Source organism: Sparus aurata, chromosome 10, assembly GCF_900880675.1.
Source record: "Sparus aurata chromosome 10, fSpaAur1.1, whole genome shotgun sequence".
Classification (NCBI taxonomy): domain Eukaryota; kingdom Metazoa; phylum Chordata; class Actinopteri; order Spariformes; family Sparidae; genus Sparus; species Sparus aurata.
Window position 1 is genome coordinate 19,193,586 of NC_044196.1, and position 25,154 is coordinate 19,218,739.

The 25,154-nt window shown below is 41.7% G+C and overlaps 1 protein-coding gene across 3 annotated transcripts in view; it reads left to right on the forward strand.

The window, feature by feature from the left end:
* Positions 1 to 25,154, forward strand: part of chd3 (chromodomain helicase DNA binding protein 3) — a 44,450-nt gene that overhangs the window by 5,183 nt on the left and 14,113 nt on the right. For 2 of the 3 annotated variants that reach the window (XM_030430131.1, XM_030430133.1), the window contains exons 5-37: positions 777 to 1,015; positions 1,226 to 1,359; positions 1,472 to 1,607; positions 1,812 to 1,987; positions 3,344 to 3,613; positions 3,903 to 4,106; positions 4,824 to 5,047; positions 5,543 to 5,674; positions 5,839 to 5,935; positions 6,254 to 6,445; positions 6,547 to 6,747; positions 7,217 to 7,354; positions 8,018 to 8,139; positions 8,316 to 8,489; positions 9,062 to 9,203; positions 9,585 to 9,716; positions 9,885 to 10,002; positions 12,386 to 12,510; positions 12,597 to 12,828; positions 13,103 to 13,287; positions 14,856 to 15,033; positions 15,371 to 15,457; positions 15,770 to 15,855; positions 16,310 to 16,443; positions 16,556 to 16,700; positions 17,512 to 17,674; positions 17,812 to 17,963; positions 18,874 to 19,060; positions 19,142 to 19,237; positions 19,326 to 19,457; positions 20,291 to 20,399; positions 22,767 to 22,899; positions 24,879 to 25,074. In XM_030430131.1, coding sequence (XP_030285991.1) covers positions 777 to 1,015; positions 1,226 to 1,359; positions 1,472 to 1,607; positions 1,812 to 1,987; positions 3,344 to 3,613; positions 3,903 to 4,106; positions 4,824 to 5,047; positions 5,543 to 5,674; positions 5,839 to 5,935; positions 6,254 to 6,445; positions 6,547 to 6,747; positions 7,217 to 7,354; positions 8,018 to 8,139; positions 8,316 to 8,489; positions 9,062 to 9,203; positions 9,585 to 9,716; positions 9,885 to 10,002; positions 12,386 to 12,510; positions 12,597 to 12,828; positions 13,103 to 13,287; positions 14,856 to 15,033; positions 15,371 to 15,457; positions 15,770 to 15,855; positions 16,310 to 16,443; positions 16,556 to 16,700; positions 17,512 to 17,674; positions 17,812 to 17,963; positions 18,874 to 19,060; positions 19,142 to 19,237; positions 19,326 to 19,457; positions 20,291 to 20,399; positions 22,767 to 22,899; positions 24,879 to 25,074 — 5,171 coding nt within the window. The remainder of the gene's footprint in view (positions 1 to 776; positions 1,016 to 1,225; positions 1,360 to 1,471; positions 1,608 to 1,811; positions 1,988 to 3,343; positions 3,614 to 3,902; positions 4,107 to 4,823; positions 5,048 to 5,542; positions 5,675 to 5,838; positions 5,936 to 6,253; positions 6,446 to 6,546; positions 6,748 to 7,216; positions 7,355 to 8,017; positions 8,140 to 8,315; positions 8,490 to 9,061; positions 9,204 to 9,584; positions 9,717 to 9,884; positions 10,003 to 12,385; positions 12,511 to 12,596; positions 12,829 to 13,102; positions 13,288 to 14,855; positions 15,034 to 15,370; positions 15,458 to 15,769; positions 15,856 to 16,309; positions 16,444 to 16,555; positions 16,701 to 17,511; positions 17,675 to 17,811; positions 17,964 to 18,873; positions 19,061 to 19,141; positions 19,238 to 19,325; positions 19,458 to 20,290; positions 20,400 to 22,766; positions 22,900 to 24,878; positions 25,075 to 25,154) is intronic. The other variant, XM_030430132.1, reaches the window with a different exon arrangement.

A 25,154-nucleotide genomic window follows, 5' to 3' on the forward strand; every position in this document is an offset into this window, starting at 1 on the left:
TAATTAAAATATCCTACCTCGATTACATACATACAATATCTGATTTTTTACTCCCTAACATCAGCCCTAAAAAAATCCAGCGCAGGTTGGGCTGTAGTCTACTTACAGGTCAAACTTGGTCTGTAAATCATAAACAGGAATACAATAATGGAAAGAGAGCAAAGAGTGCTGGGATAAATATTGAATTATTAATGTAAAAGGTTACTTGCTATAGAAGAAGTGGTTGGATGTGTACAGTATATGCATGTATACATCAGGACTAAATGCAGTATATTAAGCTTGCTTTGATTTATAATTGATGAGGACGATATGTGCATATTAAAAGCAGACCAGCCTTCCTCTACACTCCACAACACGTGTCCACAGTGAGACTTCAGGCAGCGTATTAACACAGAAACAAGAGCACCTGTATTATTACCTGCCTGTGTCGTCCTCTGGTTGCTGTGACTTTATCATGGCAGATAGTTGTTCCTCTCAGGTAGCAGTGCTGTCAGTGTGTCAGTGGCAGCCTGCGCCTCGGCCCCTGTGGCTGACTCATACCTGCTCCGACTCTGATAACATGAAGTGCTACATTATGTCCGCCGCATGAATATGTCGGGAAGTTATTTGGCTGTCAGACAGCGCTGGACTCTTCTCAGCCTCATAATCCCTGTTGTTCAGCTATGTCAATATTTCTTGCAAATACTGCAGATTATATATACAAGCCATTCCTGAGATAGGCAGGTAAAATTTAACAGAAAAGACATTGTTTATAATCTTAACCATCTCGTCCGTAGGCCGATGATAGCCAAGAAGAACCCCAAGATCCCAATGTCAAAGATGATGACCATCCTGGGGGCCAAGTGGAGGGAGTTCAGCTCCAACAACCCCTTCAAGGGCAACGCTGCTGCCGTCGCAGCAGCTGCTGCGGCTGCTGCGATCGCTGTCGCCGAGCAGGTCTCTGCAGCAACCGCCTCACCGGAGCCGCCGCTGCAGCCTCCGCCAATCAGGAAGGCCAAGACGAAAGAGGGCAAAGGTCAGTTGTCAGTACTCTTCTCCTGTACCATGTTGGCTTTAGTGTCAGTCCTGACTGTAATCCAGTAAAGCAGACGTAAATAGATGGCAAATGTCTTGTGAACAGCTGTTGTTTGCTTATCTTTTGGTTTCAATGCTGATATAAGACAATAACCCTACTCCTGCACTAACACACTAGCTATACACACCTCACTTGATCTTATCCACACAGGCCCTGGCTATAAGAAGCGCAGTAAAAGTCCTCGAGTCCCAGACAAGAAAAAAGCCGCAGCAAAGGCTAAAAAGATGGCGCCCATTCGGATCAAACTGTCGCCCATAGGTGCCAAGAGGAAGAAGAGTTGCTCAGTGAGTACAAAGCCTCAGCGTGCTCCCGCTTCGTCTTGATTCCATCTTATTTCATCTGTTTTTATTATTGTTTTCTCACCTTTCTCCTTGACCCGTCCTTGTTCCCTGTCAGAGCGACGATATGGATGAGGATGAGTCCGAGCAGGAGGACTCGAGCGTCCACAGCTCCTCTGTTCGCTCCGATAGCTCCGGCCGCATCAAGAAGAACAAGCGAGGGCGGCCAGCCAAGAAGAAGAAGAAAACTGCCAGTAAGCTACAAATTCCTGTTATATGTTCAATGTATTTTGATAAATATGTCCTGTGTTAAATTAGATATTTGAAAATGCAGCCGACAGAGCTCGTACAGTTTTTTTTTTAGCTACATTTCAGACGCTAAGAATATTATCTGCTGTTTTCAGTCTCAAACTCTTTTCAGACACGTTTTGGTGTGTTTGTTGTCTCACCCCCTCCAGTCCCAGGCGAAGAGGAAGGAGACGGCTACGAGACGGATCACCAGGACTACTGCGAGGTGTGTCAGCAGGGTGGAGAGATCATCCTGTGCGACACTTGTCCTCGAGCTTACCACCTCGTCTGTCTAGAACCCGAGCTGGACAAAGCCCCCGAGGGCAAGTGGAGCTGTCCACACTGCGTGAGTACCTCTCTGCTCCTGCTTTCTTTGTATGATTCTGCTCAGCGTCCTCATTTATCTTTAAGCGACACATCTACTTGGCAAACCCGAGTGAAAGAAAAAAAAAAACAGTTAAAAGTGGTTTTGTTTTTACTTGCTGGGAGCACATGATGAATAGAGGCTTTGTAGCTGCATCGAGAGTCTCAGTGGAGAGCTGGCAGACGCAGTCCTGCCCAGACAAAGACAGATACCTGAAGTGGAGCTGAGGGTGTAGATCTATTCAGTAATGTCACAAATAAAACCCAATGCTCATTTTTTGGGTTACCATGACACTGTGAATGGCTTTTTCTCTTTTTTTCAAAAAAGGCATTGACAGTCTTTTAAGCCGCTATGTGCAGAGCTTTCTGCATTATCGCAGCTCTCAGTTTATTATGAAGACATATCTTTTTGTTGGAAAGTGATGCAACCACTGTGAGAATTGGTCCAGTCTTTGGGTTGTTCCACAGCATGTGTTGCTTTCAGGTGTTCAAGTTCATCAGGTGCCCAGGAGTTTATGTGCTGGCAAAAGGGTTAGAGACGTTTTATTCTGCGTGAAGGAGAAGTACTTGTTATTCTCCAGAATTTGAGCTTTGCGACTTGAATTTGTCCATTCACAATGTTGTTTTTCCCACACATACTCCTTACTACTAAATATACATTGGTGCACAACTAAAGCTCACCACAGATATGCTTAACATTGCCCACTACTTGAATTATTTAGCACACATGGGTAGTGAATCAGTGACTGCTTAAAATATGGATGGAGCTTCTTGGTCTGAACAGTGAAGCCAACGTCAAACGTACATTATTTCTAATGGCCAGTAGGGGGCGACTCCACTGGTTTCAAGAAGAAGTCAGACTGTATTTAAGCTTATGAGAAAATGGTTAAAATAAACGTTATTTATTACCTGAGTAAACAGTCTCTGAATGAGTTTTATGGTCTCATTCGTTAGCTACAAGTCTTCTTCAACACTGTACAATGTTTGTTTTGTTATTTATGGTCCCATTTAGAGGAAAATAGACGATAAAGCAGGGTATGCTTTAGAGCATGGCTATGCTAGCATATCCCAGCTCCTTTGTCTCGATCAAACATGGTTGCTTCTGGCTCTGAAAAACAAGACGGTGACTACCGTAATGCCAAACTCGAGGTGTAGAACAGTAGTCCACGAACCCACGGGTGACTTCAAGGCAGGTTTATTGTACTCAAGTCTGGCCATCAATCAGCTTCATTTTCAGTTGAGGCTTCACTCAACGTCAATAAGAAATCTTAGCCATTACCTGGATCCACCGTGACTGTTAATTCTGTCAGTTTTAATTTCAGTTTTGTTTTCTCTGCAGGAAAAAGAGGGAATCCAGTGGGAAGCCAAGGACGAGGACTTTGAGGATTTCGAGGAGGACAGCGAGGACAGGGTGATATCAGAGGTCGGGATCGGGGTTCCCACCGGGGCGGAGGAGGAGGATGACGACCACATGGAGTTCTGTCGGGTATGCAAAGATGGGGGCGAACTGTTGTGCTGCGACACCTGCACCTCCTCCTACCACATCCACTGTCTAAACCCACCGCTGCCAGAGATCCCCAACGGAGAGTGGCTGTGTCCACGATGCACAGTGAGAAGCTTCTGTGTTATTTAATTGCCATTGCTATCTAATTTCAAAACACTGTGTGTCCAAATAACAATAATTTTGCCTCACAGGGTCTCGCAATACTTCATTTAAAAGGCTCTATTTCATTCCATTATAAAAAGCATAATTTGTCTGGCTCTGTGTCAGGCACAGAGGTATCAAACAGAGTCAGCTGTGTGTGATTGAATAAACAGTTTGAGTCCTATCCAAGCGTGTGCCTGCTGGATCAGTACAGACTTCCGCGGATTAACTAGTGAGTGTATTCCCCCTCTAGTGTCCGCCAATCAAAGGACGTGTTCAGAAGATCCTCCACTGGCGATGGGGTGAACCTCCAGCACCCATACCCGTTCCTCCAGCTCCCGATGCCGCACCTGACACCCCCCTGCCGCCACCCATGAAGGGCAGAGCTGAGAGGGAGTTCTTTGTCAAGTTGACCGGACAGTCCTACTGGCACTGTACCTGGATCACTGAGCTGCAGGTGAGAGAGGAAAGATCAGTGGAGGGATGGATACAAAGTGATGTTCTGTTCACAGCGAGGAATATCGATAATCTCGAGCCATCTGAAAATCCTTCAAACTAAATAAGCCGAGAAGGAAAATAACTTTAGTTGAAGTACTCACAAATTGTGTTCACATTAAGGCTGTATTTTACTTTATTTAACTTTATTTTAATGGGTCACCAGCCAAAAATATTGGAAACTACTGATCTTGTGCTTCCTCAGTTGCCAGATAAATTAGAAATCCTCCGTCTGTTCTTCTATTTTGGAAACTTGGACTTTTTCAGTCTTTAAAGGTGCAATAATTAAGAATTGGAAGCAGCAGAGTAACCACTAGCCATTGCTAACTGTGGTGCTGTTAGCAGACTCTGTTGGATGTAACCGGGTGGTGTTAGTGTTGTTTACTTTCAGACTATCACCTCTTGAGGTACAAAGTGACTTGGGGCTAGCTGGTTAGCATGTCAACTTCAGTAGATATCTCTGAAACTGGTATTTCTTATCATTCTGTCATTTTTTTTTCGATATTGCACCGTTGAATGTTATACAGTATGTCCTCAAGGAATACATACTACAGAGCTAGACACTTAATATGAATAACAAGTGAGAATTGCTCCAAATCTTGGCAGAAAAAATCACCTCTAGTCACTGCTTCTGACTGACTTGAAGAAAAATCATTATCTTCTTCCTTCTTCCTTCCAGTTGGAGATCTTCCACTCAGTGATGTACAGAAACTACCAGAGGAAGACTGACATGGACGAACCTCCAAGCCTCGATTACGGTTCAGGCGCAGAGGATGAGAACGGAGTGGGAAAGAGCGAGAAGAGGAGGGCCAAGGACCCCCAGTACGCCATCCTGGAAGACAAGTACTACAGATATGGCATCAAGCCTGAGTGGATGATGATCCACCGCATCATCAACCACAGGTGAGATAGTCTGTTTGTGTGTTGTCATGCAGTGTCTGGTCTTGTCAAATGCTATTTCATTACATATTCTCGGCTTCATTTCCTGAGTGTATTGTCAGTGAATTGTTGGAGCACACCTGTATTCCTCTTACACTAAACTGTTTCCACGTTCTTCAACATAGAAACTTCACTTAAGCAGCAAAGTGTTGAGCACAATTATGAGATTTTGGCTAGAACTTTTGGTGTTTATACCTTTATGTTTTCCAAAATATTCAACATTTTGGGGGTATTTTCCCGCTGTATAAATGAAAGGATGGAATATTCCGAGTTAGAGTTGATGTCATCACACACAGATTGGGATAAAGGTGTTTACTATTGTATAAAATGTCTCTTCAACATTTTCTTTTTTCCACGATTTTCACTCTTCATTCATATTTTTTTCATCAAAACATAGAAGAGTAGAAAAACAAGCAGCATATTGCCAGCACTCTCTATACTGCATGTGTCTCCTGCCAGTGTGGATAAGAAGGGGACGTACCACTACCTGGTCAAATGGAGAGACCTGACCTACGACCAGTGTACCTGGGAAAGAGATGACCTGGATATCCCTGACTTTGCAATTTACAAGGGCAACTACTGGAGGCACAGGTAGGACTTGATGGAGACACGTATCACCTCCACTGACAAAACAAAATACATGTTTGACTGGCACCAGCAACAGGTGCTCTTGTTACACACTCATCACTCACATTGACATATCTTGTTTGTTTACGTGCTTGATATTGACTCAGTGATGTTTTGCTGTCCAACAGAGACTCAATAATGAAAGAGGACCCAGACAAACCCAGGAGGATGAGGAGCAAGAACCAGGAGGGTGAAGAGGAGTCTCCAGCCTCACCGGTCACTGATGTGAGTTAACTGTAGCTTTAGTTCCAGTATCATTAAGTCGGATTAATGGTTTCTTCATGTCTGTATTTTACACCAATTCTCACTGCGAGATGCATGTTTTTCCTTGCCGACTGTGTGGAGCTTTGTACATTGGTACAATCATGTTTTAAAAGAGAACCCCATTCACTAAAAAAGAACAGGACATCATTATGTTTTAAATGTGCTTATGATTACACATACTAATCTTGCTACTGTTAAAACTTAAATAAAAAATTAGATTTATTGTCCCAATCTTTTTTTCGAATCTCTCCTTTTTTTTCTTGTCTTTTGTTCTCTTAGCCGACAATAAAATACGAGGAACAGCCAGACTTTGTCACAACAACAGGTGGGACGTTGCACCTGTACCAGCTGGAGGGTCTGAACTGGCTTCGGTTTTCCTGGGCTCAGGGCACAGACACCATCCTGGCAGATGAGATGGGCCTGGGCAAGACCATCCAGACCATCGTCTTCCTATACTCACTCTTCAAAGAGGTACTGGAGCCCCTCGGCCATATTATTGTCTTGTTTCACCTCGTTGTGAAGGCCAACACTGACAGATAGTATGAATTATTCATCCCTCCCTTCCACCGTAGGGTCACACTAAGGGTCCTTTCTTGGTCAGCGCTCCGCTCTCCACCATCATCAACTGGGAGAGGGAGTTTGAGATGTGGGCGCCCGACTTCTACGTGGTGACATACACGGGGGACAAGGACAGCAGAGCCATCATCAGAGAGAACGAGTTCTCATTCGACGACACGGCTGTAAAAGGAGGGAAGAAGACCTTCAAACTGAGGGTGAGGGGAAGATAGGGGAGGTGTGGATGGGACAGGGAAAAATATTGTGTGTTTTCTCGGACTGTGGGGTAATTCAGCACTTTATGTTCAGTGGACTTGCGTTATCATCAAATTGTTTAGTAAATTTTATGATGGCAAAATGTAGTTCAAGAAATACAGTTGATGGTTTTGATTTGATGTCAGGCCTCACAGTCCAAATAGATATTTTGATATGTACCTATTCAAACCACATTGCCCAGCGAAAGTTTTTCATCACCTCCTACAGAAGCCCTTCAGGGACATTTGACCATTCCTTGTAAATGCTTTTGCCAAATTAAATCCTTAAATCCATCATAACCTTTAAAATCTCATACAAAACCGTTGTTTGCAGTTGCAGAATTGTCTGTACACAAGCAAAGCATTACATATTAACTATCATTGTATAAAATCTATGTATATAATACATAGTTTCCTTCTTATCTTCCTGCAGAGAGAAGCTCCCATCAAATTCCACGTGCTGCTGACCTCCTACGAGTTGGTGACCATCGACCAGACGGCGCTCAAGTCCATCGACTGGGCCTGTCTGGTGGTGGACGAGGCTCACCGTCTGAAGAACAACCAGTCAAAGGTACTGAAGCTACTGTGTGTGTGAGTGGTGAAGCTGTGGTGAGTGACTCTGGAGAAACAGAGGTGATTATTGTCGGGTCTCATTCACTGGTTTTATAATGCAGACGAATATATTACATACATGATGTAATTTACAAGTACAGTTAAGTTAGTAATGTGTTTTTGAGACATAAAGTTGAGTTGAAAGAATCTCATTATGTGATTTTATATGTAACATTTTTGATAAAGAGCCCTTAAAGTTGACACATGTACTTGTCAGCAGTCTCTGGTGGACAAACTATGTAATGGCAACACTATATATCAGAGGCCAACAAAACTTTTCATGTGTCGAACCACCACCATAGATTTACATTAGACCTTTTTTTTTTTTCCTGTCAACAGTCAAAAAAAGTTTTGCTAGTTAATGAAGGATCCATCTAGGATTACAATAAAACAGCCAACCCAATTTCTTTCCTTGTTGTTCCAACTTCCAAAAAATGTGATTAAAGTTAAAATATTATATTCTCCCTTTTAAAATGGACGTTGATAACAACAGCCACAATTAATCTTTGTTTTGTCTGATGTTGTACTGCTTTCATATCCAACGAGAAAAAGAAGACTATTGTTGTGTGTAAAAGTAATTGCAGGCGCATTATACGGAGGTTGACTTTACTTGTCTTCGCAGTTTTTCAGGCGCCTGAACGACTATAAGATCGATCACAAGCTGCTGCTGACAGGAACTCCTCTGCAGAACAACCTGGAGGAGCTGTTTCACCTGCTCAACTTCCTCACACCCAACCGCTTCAAGTACGACCTCTCACACACACACACACACACACACACAAATAGAATAGAATAATGATGCGTAACGAACGTTTGATACCGACTTAAATAATAAATATGTCACTTAATGTCTAATTTGAACCAAGAAGTCAGTATTATCTGTATCACCAGTCCTTCACTCAGTCCGTCTGTCTGTACAGTAACCTTGAGGGCTTCCTGGAAGAGTTTGCTGACATATCCAAGGAGGACCAGATCAAGAAGCTCCACGACCTGCTGGGGCCCCACATGCTGCGGAGGCTGAAGGCCGACGTCTTCAAGAACATGCCCGCCAAGACCGAGCTGATTGTCAGAGTGGAGCTGAGCCCTATGCAGAAGTACGACACGCGGGAGGGTTTTAACATTTAATATTTATCCTGTAGCGTCATCGCTGGCCTACATTTTCTGACACACAGTGAGGATACACAGCGACAACAATGACAGTCAATGACAATATTTGAGTGTGTATTCGATTTTTTTATAGTCATCTTAATGTCGTTGTCCTAAACATTTATAAATGTCGTTGTCCTAAACATTTATAAAACATTTTTAATCACATTAAGTACACACAATATGAAAGTATGAAGATGTATTTTATTAAATCACTTTGCCACTGATTGATATGGTTTGAAGGGATTCATATTGGTCTTTATATTTGTATTTTGCAGCCTATGTTTAATGGTTGATTCCCGTAATGTCTTTATATTATAAAATACAAATCTGATATGTAATACATGAGACAATTACTCAGCAACTCTTGAGGATTTTTGAAAATCTCATCATAAATTGAGCAGTGGAGGGTGAAGAGGTGACAGAGGAAGGAAGTTTATTGTGGTTTTCGTGTCACACGTGGTTTACATCTAATGTCTGCGGCATTAATCGTTTGTCTTAATGTTTTTTTTAAATACAGGAAATACTACAAGCTGATATTGACCAAGAACTTTGAGGCTCTGAACTCGAAAGGCGGAGGAAACCAGGTGTCCCTGCTCAACATCATGATGGACCTAAAGAAGTGCTGCAACCACCCCTACCTCTTTCCTGTCGCATCCATGGTGAGAGCAAACTAAACAAAAATCAATGCTACATCATTTATCTTCAGTTGTATCAAACAGAAAGTTAAATTATTTGTTAGTGCTCGACTTTATTCAAAACCATTTTCTTTGAATTACTCCTAAGTTACAGAATGGTGACACCTTGTGGTGATGTTCGGTGCTTTGTATCATATTCACACTCAAATAATGAAGCATATGGTTAAAATTACAGTTGAGTTGCAGACATTAATTAGTTTTTTATTTATTTTTATGACACATTATATAACTTTTCATTTATTTGTTATCAGTGCCAGTAAAAAACATATTACTCAGCATACAAACAACAATAATTTCCTGTGTACTATTATATACCTCATGGCGTTTGTTTGTGTGTGTTTGCAGGAAGCTCAAAAAACCCCCAATGGTGCTTACGAGGGGTCGGCCCTCACTAAGGCCTCTGGGAAACTGATGCTGTTGCAGAAGATGCTGAGGAAACTGAAAGATCAGGGGCACCGAGTACTGGTCTTCTCACAGGTACGGTCTCACTCACACACCAGATGGTCACCTGTCTCCACAGATGTTAAATCAGTCTTGTGATGCCTCCAGAAGGCTCAGCAGCAGACGGATTCCAGCTGCCTGTGGGTAATAGATTATACGTGAGCCAGACACATGAACAGCCTTCTGTCTCACCTCCCCTTATAGATGACTAAAATGTTGGACTTACTAGAAGACTTCTTGGACCATGAAGGTTATAAGTATGAGAGGATTGACGGAGGCATCACAGGAGCACTGAGACAGGAAGCCATCGACCGCTTCAACGGTGAGATGATGATGTGCAGACGTTAAAGGTGCAGTAAGTTCTCCATTGTGACCATTAGGATATTAGGAATTACATCATTATCAACCATGTCTGTTTCGCAGAGAAGTTCCTTAAAAATAACATGATATGTATTTTATGTAAGGATTCTGCTTTAGAATGTCTAAAAAGGAGTAAACCTTTGTTATATATTTTGTTGAGCTGTGTACCTACAGAGAAATCATTAATTTTATTCAAGCTAACGGTGCGTTCATTTGGTCGCCTGTTGTGATAACTTTCCAGAGAAACACCAGATGATACGTCAGACAGTAAAGAAGGAAGTTGGTGAATGTGACTTAAAATGTCTGCCTTTAAAGATGAAGACGACGACTCCCATGAGCCCACGCTACTACACAAAATCATCTACCATCATCTACATATTGTTTTAATTTAGAGACCCCTAGAAAATACACACTGTGCACTTGATTTGAATCCAAAACATTGTTTAAAGATGCCAAACAGCTACTTCAATCTTGAGCACAACTTCCTGTTTCTTCACAATAAAAGTTTCCACTTCCTCCCAACACAGGCAAACATGTACACTCTGACAGGCAGTTGTTATATCAGCTGAACTCTATTCTGTTACGTACACCTACAATTCTGTCCGCTGAAGTGCAGGAAATGCCTTTTTGTAAATGCGATACGATATGAAAATGATATTTATTTGTTTTTCCTGACATTTCTGTGCTCCTCTCAGGTGCTCTAGTGCACTATAAACACAATCTAAAGGATTGCTTAGTTGCCACAGTGCTCTTCTGTCATGGCTCGAGAATATTTAAAAAATGCGTATTTGAAGCTTCAGTTTCTATCTTTTTCACAAGATGATGGTTCTTGCAGGTCCCTCCACAGCACCGTTTCTCCGTGATTATGCACTGGGACCAACAAAACAGAAATAATTCAGATGGAAAACCTCCAATCATTAGGAGATAAAATGCATTTCTAATGAAGAGATATCATATTGCAAATACTGTAGCAGAACTGCATAGCTGTTTGCTTTGTGGCCTTAATTTAGACTTCATTGTTTGCTGAGCAGATGGAAGATCAAGTAGACGATAGCAAGAGATAATGGGGAGTCAGGCAGCAGGATGAGAATCGGTTGCTAGAACCGAAGCCAAAGTGACAGAGATTTATTTAGCCGTAACACAAGACACCACAATTATTGATGTCTGTGATTTCCAAAGCAAAAGAAGCACTGGGTCGCATGCCGAGTTTCTTTTTGAATGTAGAACTTGGCCCGATTACTAAGCAGTTTTTTGGCAACAGATGGTTTTAAATTATACAGTATGAATAGCAGCTTAAAGATGAGTGCAGATTAAAGCCAAAAAAAAAAACTTTACTGGACTCAAAGAAGTTTCAGTTAGAGACAAGAGCAATTACATTATGACCCAAATACATTTTTTAAAAATCCAAATAGTTGTGCAGAGGTTTAAGAAATACCAAAAAAATAAGCAAATCATATTTTGAAATATATTAATATGCAAGTATTCAAAAAAACATGAATGACAATGCGCAAACTAGACCCCACCAATCGAAAACAGAAATAAGGGAAGAAATCCGCTTGTAAGAATGGAGGAAATGTAGCTGTGTCGTTGCACAAATGAATGCCACATAACAAAACTGGATAACAGGTTAAACAAATAAGAAAACATTGTGATCTGAAGTAAATAACAACCATAAATGTAGCATAACTTACTGATATCAGTCTTCAAAAAAAAAGATTTAGATACCCTTTCGGTAGCAAGTACTTAAAACGATACAGTACCTGCTTTCGAAAGTAGTAATGAATGTACCGAAGCTATTTTAAAAAAATCTACCATCAGATAATAACATAATTAATTAATAATAACAAATGTGTTAGTGTGTTTTCAGGGATTTTTTTCTGGACGGTGATTAATAATAAATAAAAGGGATAAAATTGCACATTGAAAAGCTTTAATAACAAAGCTGGAGTTAAAAATCCCAACGTTTTAAAATGTGAGCAACAAAGCTGACTGAAAACAGGCTGGGGCAAATCCGGAGAGGACAAAAGAGAAATACCAGAAACAAAAGAAGTTCAGGGAATACAGTCGGAAGCCAAAAACACGAGGCCAGAAAACACAAGGAGACGCCGGGAACAAAACAGACGCACTGACAGAGAGAGACAAAACACAGGGGGCTAATCAGGGACAGGTGAAACTAATCAGGAGGGAAATCAAGAGAAAGACAGGAAGTAACACAACATGACACATGATGATGAATTTAAAAAAATAAAACGGGAACGATAACTTAACCAAAAAATGTCATCAAGGAGAAATGATCCGTACATCTGTCTGTTTCTATGATTCCCTGTCTGTCTCTCTGTCTGCAGCTCCTGGTGCTTGTCAGTTTTGTTTCCTGCTTTCCACCAGAGCTGGAGGTTTGGGCATCAACCTCGCCACAGCTGACACAGTCGTCATCTTTGACTCGGACTGGAACCCCCACAATGACATACAGGTACGACAGACTGGCAGCCGCTGAGAAAGGACAAGGATTCAACTCGACACAGGCTTCATGTTTCTGCCTTCTCCCTCTCTGCTCAGGCGTTCAGTCGAGCCCACCGAATCGGGCAGGCCAACAAGGTGATGATCTACCGCTTTGTGACGCGAGCCAGCGTGGAGGAGCGCATCACCCAGGTGGCCAAGAGGAAGATGATGCTGACCCACCTGGTGGTCCGGCCAGGACTGGGGTCCAAAGCTGGCTCCATGACCAAACAGGAACTGGACGACATCCTCAAGTTTGGAACAGAAGAGCTCTTCAAGGACGAAATGGAAGGTGATTTGCCACAAGTAAATTGTAATAATGTGGGAATTTGGAGGTCAAAGTTGGTGTCGGATTGATTGTAATAGAGACGAGTTGGCAGGCTGATCCACCCCTGGTGAAATTATTCCGTCAAACACACTCACTTTAATGCCCTTTCATCCTGACGTGTTTGGCTTATTGTGGTTTTACTGGCGATACAGAAGGTTGACAAGAAAAACTGTACGTGTGAAATTTGTCTGGAAAAACAAGACAAATCATCTCCACTTCTTAACACCATGCGTGGCAGGTATGAAGAACTGCTCGAGGGATAAAGTTGAGGACGAGGGCAGTGTGATCCACTACGACAGCACCGCCATCGAGAGGCTGCTGGACCGAAGCCAAGACGCCACGGACGACTCGGACGTCCAGAACATGAACGAGTATCTCAGCTCCTTTAAAGTGGCCCAGTACATGGTCCGAGAGGAGGATAAGGTGAGAGGGAGGTGAAGGGGATGTTATCATGATGGATTTTATGTTTGAAAGAATAAAGAATGGAGGAGTAGGGGGTTTATTGCAGTGTGCAGAGTGGAAGATAAAGTAGACAGCGGGACTCCCTGGTTGTTTGTGCGTTCACATCCATGTTCACAAATCAAGTACATGTCAGCCCAAGCGTAATCCTCTCTTTTTATGGCGGTGGCTTTTGTCCACATGTCGAAGTGTCCTTGAGCTCGGTCTGTTTTGAATTAAAGTGCAGCTGTTTGTATCTTCCCAACTTTGGATCTGGAACGATTAGTCATTAATCAATAAAAAGTTTTAATGAAACTTAGTGAAACTTTTTAAACAAAAATACCAAGCATTCGTTGGATTCAGCTTAACTGGATTCAATTTGCAGCTATCCTTGGTCTTCTATGATTAAGGCTGCTACTGATTATCATCTTCATTATCCATCCTTAATTATTTTGATTCATCTTTTCATCTTTTGGACTATGAAAAACCTGAAAAGGGTGAAAAAATGCTCATCTACGTTTCTGTCCAAGGTGACGTTTTCAGAATGTTTTGTCTTGTCTGCCCATAACACAAAGATATTCAGTTTAATATGATATGATACAAAAAAAACAGGAAATCAAGCAGTAAGTTGACAATATTTTATACTTTTATTACAACATAAATGCCGTTATGGTCCAAACGGGACAAAGTTAGCCACATTTAATGATAGATAGCTATAACTAAAACTATTACTTAACTAGGAAGTTAGCATGCTAACCAGATGGCAACAGCTCGTTCTGGTTCAAACATTCCTGTGTTAGCTGTGTAAACACCAACACTATTCTGCTGCTCCGCGCTCCAAGTCTGGACCACTGGATGCTTGGCTAATCGAGCTAATGGAAGCTGCAGTTAGCAGCAATTACTTTGGTGATATGCTGCCCCCTGTTTATCTTGAGTATGAATTCAACAGGTCGCCAACTCTTACGTAATGCACCTTTAACTTCTCAGAAATTGTATATTTTTGGAGGTGGACGATTGCTTACATGCATGCTACCTGCAGGACCTTTGACCTCTGTGGAAGAAAACAACATCCATCAGGGTTTTAACTTAAAGCAGCTCTCATACCCAGTATGGAAAAGTATGGAATTTGATTTGAGTAATTTCCAGGTCTGGATAAGTGTGGAAAATCGAATAGAGTTTGAAAAATATGTGTGCTTCTAGACTATTGCACCCTTTTTGTTTTCTAAGACAGAAGTTCAGAATTTACAGACATAAACGGATCTTACAGGCCGAGTGTTTTTCATTTTGTGTTTGGAGCAGGCAGCCAAATGTTTACCACAGTCAGTCAGCCGCAATCTCCTGCCAGCTGTTCCAGCAACATCTTAGCATACATAGTCAGAATATAACAAACATGTTAACAGTTGGATTTTAAAACCATTTACTTACGTAACAAACGTCATACTCAAACGTCAAACATTATTCCTGAAAATCTACAGAGGAGGAGTTTTTTAAGTCAAAAAACATCTAGCACCCTTGTTAAAGTTTACTCTGGCGCGTTCTCTCTGATGCACCAGATCGAGGAGATCGAGCGGGAGATCATCAAACAGGAGGAGAACGTGGATCCGGATTATTGGGAGAAACTGTTGCGGCATCACTACGAGCAGCAGCAGGAAGACCTGGCGAGCAAACTGGGTAAAGGCAAGAGGAACCGCAAGCCTGTCAACTACAACGACGCCGCGCAGGAAGACCAAGGTAGGAGGTGGTAATGTGTGGATCTGGAAAACTTAAAAAGCTGGAGCAGGCTGAATAAACAGCTGTGAGATGTTTTACATCAATCACACCTCAGTGTTGGGATCATGTCAGTGGCACAAGAGGATTTTTTTCAGGGAAAGGATTGGATTTAAAAATGCTCTTTCACATCCTGAGAGGGATTTCTAACATTTATTTACTGTGATGATTTATGATTCCAATCTTATAAAAATTCCTCGGCAGAAATAGTCGTATTTCAGAGGATGTTTTTTGAATTATTGCTTGCACAGTGGAAGTGAATGGGCCTGGCCTATTGACAGACCACCATGTGCTGTTTCAGAGTGGCATGCTGACATTTCAGATAACCAGTCCGAGTATTCAGTGGGCTCCGAGGAGGAGGATGAGGACTTTGATGATCGGCCAGAAGGTAAGGAGAGATGATGAAAAAGAGACATCAAACTGAGCTCATGAATTGCTGTAAAACACACAAACTCGTCGGGTCTGTGTTGAATTACAGGTTGAAATTGATTTAGTTGTTACAGTCGCCTGGCAGAGGCAAAGAAGTGCGATTGCCAAAAAACGCAAAAACCTCCATCCATCTCTGCTTCAGAGTAAAACGCTCGAAGCATTTCAGAAGTTTTTGATTCTTTATTGGAAGTTCTCGTGATCGGCTAGCTGTGCATTTCAAGACAAGTCTGCAAAACGTAGGAAACCTAAAACAGACTCCTGTTACCTGCAGGTCGAAGGCAGTCGCGTCGCCAGTTGAGGAATGAGAAGGATAAACCTCTGCCTCCTCTTCTGGCCAGAGTGGGAGGCAACCTCGAGGTTTGTACAACTCTCTGGAACCAGCTCCGCTCTCATTTTGTGTGGGTTTATTTTATTGTGATATTACTGGAATCGGTCAGAACTGTCTTAAGTTGAACTCGCGCTCTTCAATATTTCTTCGAACAATCTAACAATCTCAAATTGGAGACTGGCAGCCGGGCTATTACATCTCCAACAGCTCTCAACCTTCCAAGCTCATTTATCATCCTGATGATAGTGGACGGGATTTTAACTGCCTGAATTGTTCAAATAAGGACTCAGAGTTTATTTTAGTTTTATTAGGCAGTCAGAGGGCCTTGGGAAGATTGAGAAATAAAAATGTTTTCCCATACTGACGTTTTCATTCAAGGTCTTCCAGATTCATAACGATACACAGATACATTTGAACAGGCATTAAAGATAGTGCCAGCTTCACTCCGGAAGATCTAAAATGAACGATGATTTGCTTTTACAGGTGCTGGGATTCAACACACGCCAGAGAAAGGCTTTCCTGAACGCAGTGATGCGTTGGGGGATGCCATCTCAGGACGCTTTTGCCTCTCAGTGGCTGGTCAGAGACCTCAGAGGCAAGACTGAGAAAGAATTCAAGTAAGAGAAAACTAAACAGAAATTAAAACCGAACCGAAATTAAACAGGTTGTCTCCATTTATATCTGACTTTTCGACCATGTGTTTTTTCTCCTCTCCTTCGTCTTTGCCAGGGCGTACGTGTCTCTCTTTATGCGTCACTTGTGCGAGCCGGTGGCCGATGGCGCCGAGACGTTCGCAGACGGCGTGCCGAGGGAGGGACTGTGTCGACAGCCGGTCCTCACCAGGATTGGCGTCATGTCCCTCGTCAAGAAGAAGGTCAGACAAAAACTGTTCAAGATTGATTAATCTGCAGATTATTTTTTCATGATTACTTGATTAATCGTTCAGACTATAAAATGTGAAAAAACAGCAAATCCTCTGGTTTAGAAAGCTGGAATCTGAGATTTTAGCCTTTTTTTGATAAATTAAAAGCGTTTATCAAAATAGCTGGTCATGAATTTAAGAGCTGACAGCTAATCCATTCATTGTTTTAGCTCTGGATTACAGGCTTGCATTGTTTCCTGTAAGTCTGTTAAGTGTAGGTCGGCAATAAGACTCCGGTGTAGGAATGGCAGACTCCACCACACAAATGAAGACAGAGGCACGATAACTGGAGGCAGGAACATTGCTGAAGAAATTCTGACCATAAATAGTATCAAAGACATGGTTTGCTTTCATGAAAAGCTTCAGGATTACTGCTTTAATTGGGGGCGTAGAGGCGTATCTGAAGTAATAAGATGTCATAAATTGAACAAACTGCAGAGACAATCAGGTCTTTAAGTCTTAAAATATGTTTGAGGTCTTTTTCTAGTGAGGAAACCGACCTTGACATCTTGAAAGATGTTCCGATTACCCCACTGCTCTCTGTTTGCCAGTTTACTTACAATTTATCCAAACATCTTCAATCCAGTTTTCAGTCCGACTTGTCGAAACCTGCTGACATCCTAATCTGCTATCTATGCCAGACGGAATGTATGATACACTGCCAGGCGAGCAGAGCATGTGGGTGGTGAGTTTAAATAAGGTGGTATTAGGTAAAGCGAGCGCGGGCCAAGCTTTTTTATTTCGCCGAGTGTTTTGTGTCCAGATCCAAGAGTTCGAGCACATCAACGGGCGGTGGAGTCTTCCAGAGCTCAAGCCTGAGGTCAGCATAGACAAAACCTCCTCCAGAGCCTCCTCTCCTGCCGCGAAGACCGCCACACCCACACCCGATGCCAGCTATAATAACACACCTTGCACCTCCAAGCCAGGTAACCAAGCATGCACTCACCAGATCCAGCAGGGGGCACTCTTATGTAAAGGGTCGCACATAAAACTGGAGTTGAATCCTACCTGCCTACAGAAATGTGTGTTTTATTCCTGTGCTCATTTGTCCCAACATGTGCAGCGACTCCCGCTCCAATAGACAAGCTGGAAAAGAACGGAAAAGAGGTGGAGAAGGAGGAGGACAAAGAGGAAAGCGAGGCTCCGTCTGACAAAGTGAAGGAGAGGGACGAGGGGAAAGAGGTGGACAGCAAAAAGACAGGAGACGCCGAGGAGGTGGGACGCTTTCATTGACATTTAACAGTTAAAACATCATCATTTAGTGCTCTTAATCAGCCAATTTTTGCAAGTTTTCTTTACATGTATATATATGTTTCTGTTTTTGCGAATTTAAAAGCTTTATGCATACTCTTAAGTCCCTAAAAACCTGTTTTTTTTTAGATGCGTTTCACCACATCCAAGGCTGTTGTTGGTCTAGTCATGTTTTGTGCTCACTTTCATACACAACTGAAAAGAAGAAAGACATTGTTACTGCATGGCAAACTGTGCAGACTTAAAACAATCAATTCTTACCATGGATCCACCAATTATCAGGTCTGATATTTAGCATTTTGCCAATTATCATTGGGGGTTTTTCGCATTACTTTGGCTCTGATGCACCCCACTTTCCTCTGTCTCTAGTCACCAAACATTTCACGGCGCTCATTTTAGTTGCAAATGTTTATCAGTTCGAAATATCAGTTACCAGTCTCCTTGATTACTAAAAATCAGCCTCAGCCCCGAGCAAAACTTATCAGTGGATCTCTAAGGCTCTCATTTGAATTATAGTGGCATTTTTATATAATTAGAAAACCACTGGGAAAAATTGGCTGCCTGTAAGGTAGAACATCAGAAATAAATGTTTTGAACTGTAATTTAAAAAAGTATGTGGCGTTAATAGAAAAATGTCTACAACAAAAGTATAAAAACAAGAGTACTTTACTGACTATTAAATGAACCGCAAGTTCAATAAGCTGTACATTGAATAAACTGAATAAATGTACTTTCATCAATTATGATTTATAACTTAATGATATTTTTTTTCTCTGTTCAATGAAAGCTGATTTAAGTTTAAGAGTTTTTACCGCACAACAACGAAACAAACTGCCTCTATGTGAGTGATAACATGTTGTGCTCCTTTCCTCAGCTCTCCTCTTTGACAAAAGAGACGTCACAGAGCGCGTCGCCCGGTCAGAAAACTGAAGGCAAAGAAGAGGGCGACCTGAAAGAGGAGGAGAAGAAAGAGACGTCTGACGCTCCATCAACAGAGGACAAGAAAGAGGAGAGCAAAGAAGATGCAAAGCAAGACACAGAGGTCAAAGAAGAGAAATCAGGTACAAACCGCTGAAAAGAAACTTGACAAGTCGGTCAGGTGGAGTCCTTGCAAGCGTAAGTTTAAATGTTTTTCCCTGCAGAAGCAGAAAAAGCGAGCGAGGAAAAGGAAAAGACACCCACAGCAACAGAAGCCTCAGACGCCAAGGATAAGACCGAGGTGGCAGACGTGAAGAAAGGTACGTCTCACTGTCTTTGATGCGGTGCCACTGGGTAAGCACATCTTTTTTTACCAAACGATATCTTTGCAACTTTTGTCTATAACAGAGGAAGTTAAGGGTGAAAAGGATGCTGGGAAAGAAGTCAAAGCAGCGAAGGAGGAGGCGCCAAAGGGTAACGGGAAGCCTCCAACTGAGCGACCTCGCTTTATGTTCAACATCGCAGATGGCGGCTTTACAGGTCAGTAATGATTCACCTGCAGGAAACTCAAAGATTCAGCTGATCTTTGTCGTATTGTACACAATGTAACGGCGTCTGTATTATTAGCTCAATAATCGTAGTTTTCCAGTCATTCTTGACTTGACGTGATGTTATTTGCAAGCAAGGAACGGTTAGTAATGGTAACTCAGATATGACAGGAACGCGGCAAAAGCCTTTTGCTAAGTTGGACGTGAACGCACCTGCTTTCGAGCCTGGATGCTTGTTGTCCGAGGCGGCACTCAGGTGATCCTTCTGTTGTGGACAGTGGCATGCCTGCAGAGTCTTTCCTCAGATCTCAGGATGTTCAACAGGAAATGCGGAGAACATCCCTGTCAGATCAAAACAATGTCATCTGATAAAAATTCTCAGTTGCAAGAGAAAAACAGATGTTATCGTGGCAAGGACTGTATCCCATTAGATAGGCAAGGAACTGTATGCACTATTCCAAAAATGAATGTGATGTAGCTTAGATGTTTTTGGATTAGGATGAGCAGTTTTTGTTTCTTAAATAAAAATACTAGACAATCAGTGAAAGACGAGGAGAGAAAGATGAAAAGATGAAAATAACTTAAGTTGTCCAAACAAGTCTCTTAGTAGTCTAAACAACAGCAAATTCACAGCTATTACAAAAAACATTCCTGTTGCATCCCAGAGCTTTTCCACAAAGAAGCACTGAGCCAAAACGATCTTCCCCTCCATCACAAAACCTAGAAAAGCTCTTTGTTCTGTGGAAACACCTGCAGCCAGGTTTCACCTAGCTAAGCATTTTGAGACAAACCTCATTTTTACTCTGTGTTGGCTTCACCCCGCAGAGCTGCACACACTTTGGCAGAACGAGGAGCGAGCTGCCATCTCCTCGGGGAAGATGAACGAGATCTGGCACCGTCGACACGACTTCTGGCTGCTGGCAGGAATCGTGATGTATCCTTGACAGCAGTAGCCCAGGCGATGACCCCGGTGTGTTTATTTTTCTATCGCCCGGCAGGAGCCGAGCGTAATAAGTCAACAAGCCAGCCAGAGCTCCGTAAACAGCAAACTGTGTCTGCTGGAAGCTGATGTAGTGGCTCGTTTAGTTCATGTTGTTCCCTCTATTATGGTAATTAAGGCTGTGCAGCATTCACATAAAACTCTGTTTTCATTATTCAACAAGCCAGTGCTGAGCCCTAGTTAGACTGAAATGAAAGCAGAGAAATTATGTGTTTCAGAAGCTGCCTGAGACCTATTATGTGCTATAATAATGGCAATTTCTGAGAAAAATTTAATAAATCACCCCCAAAAATCAATATTCAGCTTAAAGGAATAGCTTAACATTTTAGTGAAATAAACATATCCACTTTCTTTCCCAGCAGATCAATACCACTCTAATGTGTTGCTTAAAGGTGATAGATGATGCTCATTTTCAAGTTCATAATTTTATTTTGGGTCAAGACTAGAATAGTTTTTTTATGCTTTATTGCATAATTAAAAAAAGGGTTTTCTCATATTGTGCAGAACTGCAGCACTGTACCCCCCTCTGCACTGTCTTAGCTCCTGTTTCTTCAAAGCCTCAGTGTCTTGAATTCTCTCCCCTGATTGGTCAGCTCACACACGCCTGAGCCAGGACCGCTAACATCTACAGAGCAGCTGTGCTAAGTCAGTTCTTACGACACAAACTAGCCGCTAGGCATAAATTATGCAAATGTGACTCTGTGACAAAGTCACAGTATTAAAGGCTACTGATGAGGTGTTTCAGGAGCAGTGTTTTCTGTGGGTGAGAGAAGCTTCTGTTGGTGTGGACTTAGCTTTCAAGATCTTAGCACGCACAAGAACACTAAAGAACAGGAAAAGAACAGCCTATCAAGGAATAGGTTTAATCTAGGTTACATCATTAGATCATTAGTGATTAAGGGGTCAAGCAAGTTAGAAACAGCTAACTAGCTTGGCAGCTAGCCATCCAAAGTCTAAACATAAGCTCATCAATGCTTTCATGGTTTCTAATTAACATTTTGTATGTAATTTATTTAATCTATGGGTGTAACGATTCATTTTAACAGCAATTCGATTCGTATCATGATTCGTGGTTGCCGATACGATTCTTCAAGGACGATCTTGGTTAATGTAGAACAATACGATACGATTCAGTGACTTGAAATAGATTCAATACAGTACAGTAAGTGCAACCAACATTTCGTCCGGTTGAATTAACAGTAGGTTTACATGCTACTTCTGCTGTCGTTTACAACATAAAAAGAGTACATTAGTAATACCAACAACAGAGTGCAACCAACATTCAGCAAAGCTAACGTTACCTTGCGCTGTGGCGGTTAGGCTACAAGAGGTGCCTGGACAGTTGGCAGTGTGTGAAATCTCATGGCGCCTTAGGAGGTAGTTGGAGAGATTAGTCGCGTTGCCGTGGTTTTTTACTTGGCTTTTACATATTCTACAAACAGCGAGCAACTTATTTAGAACATCTCCGTCTTTGCAAAAGCCAAAAAGTGTTTTTACACACTGGACCGAAATGGTGGCTTGAAAATTTCTTGCTTGCTGTCTCCTCTGCTATCCGCCATGCTGCGTTTTGTTGTCGTTCTGAGATTTGCGCTGCTGCTGGCACGTGCTGATGACATCACAGACAGGCAGACTGAATTGAGTAATGTTTAACGTGTCTTTATCGTTAAAAGTGCTAAAAAACACACATCCATAAAGTTTGCCACACTTCAATCTAATGTGCAATTTCCTAGTATTGATACAATTGATTCTTTACCATTTCAAACAATGTTTAATCGATATATGTCGCCGGAAGGCCAACTTGCCGAGCACAGATCAATGTAGTTGGATCGTAGGAATAAATATCGATTTATCGATGTATTAGATGAATCGTTACACCCCTAATTTAATCCATACAAAAAAAAGAAAATATACGAACAACAGTTTTTGTTTGTGTTTTAGGGGAAGCTACATGCTGTAGCTAGCTTTTTTCTTCCCAGGAGTTGCCGTGTTTGGTAACTTAGCCTTCACAAAGTTCCTTCTTCAAATTTCTGGTGTTAACTGGTGAACTTTAGGTGCTGGTAATCATATTTTGTCATATAGGTTGCGCTAACATAGCTGTTCCACGTAGCTCATTGTGCTAGTATCATCTCCTGCCTCCAGCTCTATGTTTAACACATTCAAGAGTTGTGTTGATCTTCCCTTTGTAACTCTTTATCAGAGAGCAAATAAACATATTTTCCAAAATGTCAAACACCTTTAACTCTTCTGTTGCTCATAGTATCTCACACCCTAGTGTTACATGACCCTTGACCCCTGTGCCAGCCATGGCTACGCCCGGTGGCAGGACATCCAGAATGATCCCCAGTTCGCCATCGTCAACGAGCCTTTCAAATCGCAGGCGAATAAAGGCAACTTCCTGGAGATGAAGAACAAGTTCCTGGCCCGACGCTTCAAGGTAAGACAAGACTTAGACAAGTCCGAGTAATTTTTTCTTTTTCCAATATCTAACAAATGTAAACATCTTTCTCTATTAAATGTTCTTTTAGAATGAAACACTACATATGAGAACTTTACTGAATGAAATAGTCTTAAATTGGCAATTTATTTATTTAAGCCAGAAGATTCTGATAATGATGACCCACTCAAAGCAAAGAAACCTCTGCGCGACAGACACATCTCTGTTTCTGTCAAAAAAGTCTGAGGTTTAAAAACCCATTCTTAGTAACATTTCGCAGCGTCTCCGATCACCTGACTCGTTTGATGGTCGGATGACGGATGCCCCTAGACCCACATATTGTCTGGATGGTATTGCTGACCGCTGCATTTCTGGAACAGCTCTCATCCTGTTTTTGACCGGCTCACATGTTTCAGATCCTGCACTCAACATCCTCATTTACTGTATTTCTGTCTCTTTTCATTTTTTTCATTGTTGAATTATAATTGTTTTTATGTAAATATGCCGTTAGACGGCACACGGCAGTACAAAATGCTTTTTTCACAACAATTTCTCCTTAGTATATTTCAGTTTTAATAGGTTATATAACACAGTCCCCTCTTGTGCAACACGTTCACATCAAATATCGCTTTATGACTTTTTTGAATAACTCTATAAGACTCTCTTTCACCTTGAAACGGTAAGATTACTGTTGCTATGACAACCAAAACAGTAACATGCTGCTTAAAAGTGTCAGAATGAGGCGGTGATAGATGTAATAGATAGATAGAGCAGATTTAATATAAATATATTTTATAATGTAATAAGAGGAGGTGGCAAACAGAGGCAAGATCAGACTTCTAAATGCTGTAGAAGCTCTGTTTCGTCATTTTTGCCTCCACGTTTGCATTTTAACATAATTTAAGTTGGCTTTTCAGATTTCCTTTGATTAGAAATGTGGGTGAGTTCAATCTAAAATTGGTTCCTTTTACGGTAAATCTTTTACATCAGTTGATGTGTTTTCACACCAGGTAGCTCATATTAGGATAATGAATTTAGTTTCTTTATCCCTCTGAATTTTCTTTTCTCTCGGTTCAGGAATATTATCTTAACATCTCTCCATGGAATGAGAGGCAGTAGCTGCGGAGGGGAGAAGCTTAAGTTATACACAGTCCAGAATAATAATCTTCCGAAGAGACAGAAATGCCAGAGCAAAGTGCAAGAATCTACTCTTCTACCAGATACTGAACTCTACTGGGATGAAGTAGTCTTTTTTTATTCTGCTGTAACTGTTGTATCTTGTATTTTGACCTCTCTCCTTTTCTTACTGTTTTACTTTTTTCTTGGCAGGATGGATTATAAGTATAAATCCAAAATCAGGGCAACAATAAATAATGCCTCATGTGCCCCAGTTCCATACTTAATGGTAATTCCAAGCAGGTTTTAAGGAGGTACAGTGTTCACTCTGGCTCTGAAAATATACTTGAAAAACACTTAATTTTCAAAGTGTGATGTCGGTAGAAACTACTTTTCTCGCAAAACAGCTGTAAAACATTAAAACAAATTGTTGATAGTGGTGAGACAGCTCAAAATGTAGAACAATGGTGGAACATTTTGTTTTCTGTCTGGGTTTATTTTCTGAAAACCTTTTTTTGCAAACTCAGTTGATGAAGACAAATTTTCATTTTACATTCATCATAAAAAATAGTATAAGATAATTGAGAGGGAAGGAACTATCGTAGCCTGTATATCAAAATAAAATATAGGAGAAAATACAATGTCTTTGAACAATATCAGGCCATGTGTTGGAATTGGGACATAGTGTGACTCAAGGACTACAGAAATGTGGACAGCCCAGCGTTCGCTGCTGCGCCTCCCTTTAATAACTTTTGGTATGAAGTGTTGCAGACCAACTGGGATAGCAAACATGAGCTTCTGCGTATGTGCAACACAATAGACAATAGAATGCACTTAGATACATTTTCTCTCTCGTCCTCCAGCTGTTGGAGCAGGCGCTAGTGATAGAGGAGCAGCTGCGACGGGCAGCCTACCTGAACATGACCCAGGACCCGAGCCACCCGGCCATGGCGCTCAACGCTCGCTTCGCAGAGGTGGAGTGCCTCGCCGAGTCGCACCAGCACCTCAGCAAGGAGTCACTGGCCGGCAACAAGCCAGCCAACGCTGTCCTGCACAAAGGTTGGGATGATATTTTAGGAAAGTAAGCCCGTACAGTTAATTAAAAAAACAAACCCAGTGTGTGTGAAAGAAGTCAACAG